The sequence below is a fragment of the Cannabis sativa genome, chromosome 8, assembly GCF_029168945.1.
Source record: "Cannabis sativa cultivar Pink pepper isolate KNU-18-1 chromosome 8, ASM2916894v1, whole genome shotgun sequence".
NCBI classification, from domain to species: Eukaryota; Viridiplantae; Streptophyta; class Magnoliopsida; order Rosales; family Cannabaceae; genus Cannabis; species Cannabis sativa.
The window spans coordinates 38045968-38052767 of NC_083608.1; the positions used below are offsets into that span (position 1 = coordinate 38045968).

At 32.9% G+C, this 6800-nt stretch overlaps 1 protein-coding gene across 1 annotated transcript; it reads left to right on the plus strand.

The window, feature by feature from the left end:
* Window positions 1–1367: 1367 nt before the first annotated feature.
* Window positions 1368–4975, plus strand: LOC115701063 (protein trichome birefringence-like 39). The gene is made up of 5 exons (XM_030628755.2): window positions 1368–2162; window positions 2283–2454; window positions 3855–4030; window positions 4123–4281; window positions 4360–4975. Exons 1-5 carry the CDS (start codon window positions 1843–1845, stop codon window positions 4649–4651), a joined length of 1119 nt encoding a protein of 372 aa, XP_030484615.2. The 5' UTR covers window positions 1368–1842; the 3' UTR covers window positions 4652–4975.
* The last annotated feature ends 1825 nt before the right edge of the window (window positions 4976–6800 follow it).

Consider the following 6800-nt stretch of genomic DNA (forward strand, 5'->3'; position numbering starts at 1 on the left):
TGGTGTGACCCACGCACTAGCAAAGTCTGTTACTAGTTCGATAGGGGTTCATTTGTGAACTGATGCTTGTCCTAGATTTATTAGTGTTCCTGTAACAGCTGATTTGATTTAATTTAATAACATGCTTTTCTTCAAAAAAAAAAAAGAAGATATATTTATAAGCTGTTAAAATAATATAAATAAAATTAATTATTTTGTATATTTTGAATGAGTCTTAATGATAATATTGACTTTTATAGCTAATTTGTACCTTGTGCATTGGAGCACAAATATAAAAAAATTGGCCAAATATAACTTTATGATATATTTTGGACTAAATTTAACTCAAAATATATACTATCCATTGGAGATAGTCTTACTCAAAGTTTCCAATCATAATATTGTTGACGAGTTGTTACCGCCAATAATACATAAACTTGATTAATTACGTTAATTATATTATTAGTGTGTGTATTATATAAACTAGTAAGGGCTCGTTTGGAACGCTGTATTAGATCGTATTGTATTGTATTGTATTATATTGAATTGTATTTTATGCAATATTTTTATGTACAACTATATGTGGTATTAACTTTTATAGATACCTAAATATATAATATTTTAGTATAAATTAAAGTTTAACATAGTATTATATAAAAATATGATATATAATCCAATTCAATATAATACAATACAATACAATACGACCTAATACGGCGTTCCAAACGAGCGGTAAGTGTAGAGTACATCTAAAAATGGTGAACTTTTGATGTATTTAAAAAAAGTTAAAATATATGTACGGTACTTGAATTTGGACTCAACTGTTAGGTATTGAATAATGAAGGAAATTAATGTATGGAGATTGAAAGGGTTGGAAAATTGCAAAAACACCTATACAAAAATTGAACTAATTATTTAACTATATTTTATATTGGCATACATGGCCATAGAAGGGAAGTTTATCAGAGCTGTATATATATTATTTAAAAAAAAAAAAGAACAGTTTAATATTTAATTAAAGAGAACTGCCTATCAATGCATAGTGACTTAAATTTGTACAGAACTGAGATAGGTGAGGAATAATGAGATATAGTAATGAAGCTTTGTATAATAAACCCACAAAGCTATATGGACATTAATTAAACTAAAATGCTGTGTTCTGTTTTGTGTTCAACAAAAATACATATGAAAATTTGGGACACACTACTATTGTTATTAGATACGAGTAGGCTCTACGACTTGACGTTTATTAAATCAAAATATATCAAATTTGATATTAAATTAAACTAATTATATTTTATCACTTTATAGTTATGCTGCCCACCAGTGATTAATTTTAGAAATTCTCAGTCTATATAGTATGTATGCCTAATTAAAGTTCTTGAATACCAATAGAAAAAAAAAAAAGAATCACCCACCAAAAAAAGAGAATTTACCTTAAAAAAAAAAGTCCTCGTGTTTGTTTCTTTCTTGGGAGATAAAAAAAGTGAAAGAAAAAGATTATACATACATAGACTACAAGTTTGGCCATATATCATTTCTCTTTTTAGAATCCACATCATAATGACTCCAACAAATTTTCAAACCCACAACATTCCACTGCTAAATTTATTTTGAATTTTTCTTTTGATTTTGTATTTTTTATTTTTAAAGTTAATAAGTATTTCTCCCACATTCCATGTGAGAAATAAGCTCCTCTTACTCTTGTAGAGAGAGAGGTTTGATCTTTGTCAATCTCTCTCACTTCTCTCTCATGCCATTATATAAGAATAGTTGGAGAGTAACTTTTTCTCTTCACTTGCCTCGGACTCAAAAGAAAAGAAATTTTATATTGTATTGGGTGGAAACTCGAAACCCAAGAGAATGGGTTTCCCATTGAAACCTCTGCTTCTCTTTCTGACTCTGTTTTTGTTCTCTCACCAAACCATAGCAGAGGATTTCATTGCTTTCAATAATGCTTCTTCTTCTTCTTCTACTACTAATACTACTAGCTCAGTAGCCAGAATACTGGCTGGAAAATGCAACTGGTACCGTGGTTCCTGGGTATACGACAAGTCGTATCCTCTCTACGACGCTTCAACATGTCCTTTTGTAGATCCAGAGTTCAACTGCCAAAAGTACGGCCGACCCGATAAGTCTTACCTCAAATACAGATGGCAACCTTTCTCTTGCGTCTTGCCCAGGTACCATTTTCGCCTCTTTTCCTTGATTTTGGGATCAAACTTGGCAAATGGGTATGTATCTATATACTACTACTATGAGTCAATAGCTTGTTCGTCATTATTCTATTTTATATTTTGCAGGTTTAATGGGTTGTATTTCTTGGAAAAATGGAGAGGGAAAAAGATTATGTTTGTGGGTGATTCATTGAGTCAGAACCAGTGGGAATCATTAACTTGTATGATTCATGCATGGGTACCAAATTCCAGAACCACAGTGATCAGAACTCAAGGACTCTCATCAGTCACATTTGAGGTAAGAAAAAGCTACTCTTAAATTAAATTATCGCTTTTTCACTCTATTCCTTCCTTCCTTCCTTCAATTTATTATTATTATTATTGTTATTATTATTATTATTATTTTCTTTGAGAGTGTAAATTGTCTACAATCATTGCTGGCTGGTTTTAGTGCGTGAATATTTCCTCTCTACTTTAGCTGTCTCTTTAAACCCTTTTACACAAGGTAAAGTTATTATTCTTTAAAAATTAAATTTTTTTTTGGAGTTTGTACAAAAACAAAGTCGAAAGTATGGAATATAGTATAAGGCTGTTGAGTTTATCAATATATGGTTAAATTTCTTTCACTTTGCACTTTCTTTTAGGTCCAATTTTAATTGAATGGGGCAATGTGTTTTGATAGACAGAGTAGTAGAACTGTTGAAGTAATATCCTCTCTTGTCTGAACTGGTGAGGTCCAACTTATTATTGCTTTAAATTTTGTGAGAGTGGAGCCAGCCGTGATTAGTGGTGCTGTTCTGCCTTTTGTGTATCTCTTACTTTCACTTTATGGTTATTCAATTTTCTTGATGGTCCTTTCTATTTAGTAATAAATGTTTTCACGCTAGGATAAAGACTCTTCCTTTACTTTCTTACTTGAATATATCATTATAATTTTTAAATAATAATAATAACTATTTACATCTTCTATGTTCCAATATATAAACTTTTTCCTTTCAGTCCACTCATACTTACGTACCACCCATATATGTTTTACATGTGCGAGAGATCTTCTTAGCTTAATTTGATTCAACAGTATCGACAGATGTAGAAACTGCTACGGTACCTACTCCCTGTGTATTAGTTCCATGGTTACGTATACAATAAACAAATCCATCGATGAAAGGTGTGAAACCACATAATTTTTTTTATGTACTTTGTCTGTGGTGTTTGGTGTGCCTGTTACTGAGGGTGAAATTTTGTTTGTTGTGTAAAATGAGTCTACATCTATGGAGTATGGACCACTTGTGCTAGTTATTACTAATTCCATAATTGATATCTAACTTGAGTACACACGACTTTTCTCGTTAAAATATTGGACCACGTCACATCACGACTTACAAATATTACAAATGGGTAACAAATAACATGTTTCAAATTTTAATCAGAGGAAAAAGTAAAATAAAATAAATAATTAACATGTTTCAAAAGGCTAAAAATAAATAACCCTTTACATATTTGTAGTCTCTTCTTTTTTTTTTTCTGGAAAATCTCAAAACTCTCCTTTGTGTTTGTTAAATAAATACTGCTTTGAAAAATGCTCTTTGGATTCGTCCTAAAATTGGTCTAAATATTTTTAATTATTAGAACATAAATAAAGTTTTTTTTAGAGAAGAAAATAAATAAAGATTTAAAGAATATTGTTTATTACATTGGCAGGAGTACGGAGTGAAGATACTGCTGTATCGCACGCCATTCCTTGTAGATCTTGGGAGCGAGAGAGTGGGACGGGTGTTGAAGCTTGATTCGATCAAGAATGGGAATGGATGGAGGGGCATGGACATGTTGATCTTCAACACCTGGCACTGGTGGACCCACACAGGAAGAACTCAACCGTAAGATCGACTTACTACTATATTAATTTATTTATATTTAATTACAATGTTTTTAGTATATATTAAAAAACTAATGCACTCTCATCGATCAGATGGGATTACATCCAAGACGGGAACAAATTGTACAAAGACATGAACCGTCTAGTTGCGTTTTACAAAGGACTAACTACTTGGGCTAGATGGGTCAACTTCAACGTTGATCCTTACAAAACCAAAGTCTTCTTTCAAGGGATCTCTCCAACACATTACGAGTAAGTTAAATTTTAAAACGTAATTAATAATCATCAACATTCTTTATACGTACATATAATAATTTGAAATGATATCAGGGGGAGGGATTGGAACCAACCATCAAAATCATGTTCAGGAGAGAAACTTCCTTACTTTGGAGTAAGATATCCAGGTGGAATACCATCGGCATCGGTGGTGGTGAACAAAGTGATGAGTAGGTTGAAGAAGCCGGTGTTCTATCTAGACGTGACAACTCTGTCACAGTACCGTAAAGACGGGCATCCCTCCGGGTATAGCGGCGACCACAGTGGCCAAGATTGTAGCCACTGGTGCCTTCCCGGATTGCCAGACACTTGGAATGAGCTCATGTACGCTGCTCTTTTCAGTTGATCGATCAACTAGCTAATATTAGTATTAAGTTGAAAGCCATTGCTATTTTTTCTTCTTTCTAATTGTTATTTAACATTAATTATTGGGAGACAAATTCATCATCAATTAATGTTGTTTCCCTTCAATTAGGAATATCTTCATCTTGTATCCTTGCATTTTTCGTGTGTATTGATTTGGGGGGTTGATAGGGGAAATAAAAGGGGTTGGTGTAGTAATGGTAAAAATTGTAATTTTGTAAATTTCATTTTTGCATTATATTGGTGTAGGAAAAATATGTATTGTTGCCCTTTTCAATTAAATGAAATATAAGTCTCATAAGAGCAAGTCATGGGTTCTAGTTTGTATACATCTCTTAAATTTACAGTTTTGTTTTTTTTTTTTTATAATGGATTACAACTTTGTGCTGAATCATTTATTCAGTAGCTCTAGATTTAGTGTATTTTTGTAATTTTAAAATTTAAAAGTGTATTTTTATAAATAAAAAATTTAGGTTGTAAAATTGTATATAAAACATAAAAAAAAGAGTATTTTTGAAAATTTCCTTAAGATTAATATGTCTCCCTTATTAACAAAAAGAATTTGTGGTATAGTTCCCCCAAATGAAAAGGTTTCTGCGATCGTCATTTTTGGAAAGCTATTCACTCGATAGTTTCGATCCCAGAAGGAGTTGTGTGGAATGATAGTCGAGTCCGGAAGAGAGTTTCCGGATGAGTATCATGTCCATTTCGAGTCCAGTCTTTAAGATAGCTAGCCCTTCCATGGAAAGGAATTCTAGCTGGCTAGTTATCCCTTCTGGAATTGTAGTTTCGAATAGTCGACTTTGTAGTCTTATATCCTATACAGAAGCATCTTCAGCAAGGGTCCGTGGTCCTTGATCCCGGAAGCTCATTCATGCTCCAGAAGGCCCTGGTGCTTATGTTGACGATTTCGCTAAATGAGGAGTTGGTTAAGTTAGTTAACAACCTAGTTTCTTCCAACCACCGGCTTTAGGATCTTGATCCTAAGCCTATAAATACCACCTTTGGCCCGACATTTGAAGACACGATTGAGATACGAGTTTAAGAACTCTATTCAGAGGAGATTGAGAGTTTGAGAGAGAAAAAATTGAGAGGTAGAGAGAGAGAGAGGTGCAGAGAAAAGAGAGAGCTTGGGCTTGGGTTTTGTAAGAAGAAATTTCTGTAGATGAAGAAAATTCTTGGGTATAAAGTGTGAGAGTTAAAACACTTTGTGAGAACTCAACAGATAATTTCGTCTCGACTGTATTGTACCTAGTTTTACTCAATCAATAAAGAAGAATTACGGTGGTGTTCTAGAACTAGAGTAGAGCCATGGACCACATCGATCGATCGGACTTGAACCAGTATATATCTTGGTGTTGATTTCTTTATTTTTTGTATTTACCGATTCTGGTTTAAATACTCTGTTTGCCCTTATTTTTATCTGATTATTGTTCTTGATTGTTAATCTTGTCATTGCTAATTGTTTGATTGTTTAAAATTTTGATCATCTTGATTCTACTCCATCAGTCTTAATTTTCCCACAAATTAGAGCTTAGTAATCAATCAAAATCGCATAATCAAGATTCTTTCCGCTGCAACCTTGAAGAAACTTGAATGTCATCAATGTCGAGATTTGAATTGGAGAAGTTTGATGGAACTGGAGACTTTGTGCTTTGGAGAGAAAGTCTGAAAGGAATCTTAGTGCACCAAGAAGTCTCCAAGGTTCTTGGAGATGAGAAGTTATTCCAGAGGAAAAGCAAAAGTGGAGGAGATGGCATACTACACGATCATCATGTATCTATCAAATAGTGTTTGAAGAAAACTCATCGCAGAGAATACGACGAAAGGAGTTTAGGATAAATTAGAAGAATTATACTTAAAACCATCGATTGTTAGCAAGATTAATTTGCTAGAAAGGTTATACGATTTTATAATGATTTCTTCCCTTTCTTTAGATGAGAATATTGATAGATTCAATGAGATTATTGTAGATTTGGCAAACATAAATCACAAGGTTGATGAAGAAAGCCAGGCCATCATCTTGTTGAGATCACTTCCAATCGCATATCAAGAAGTTAAGGCTGTCATCAAGTATGGCATGGATATTATTGCATTGGAAGATATTTTTGCCGCACTTAAGTCAAAAGATT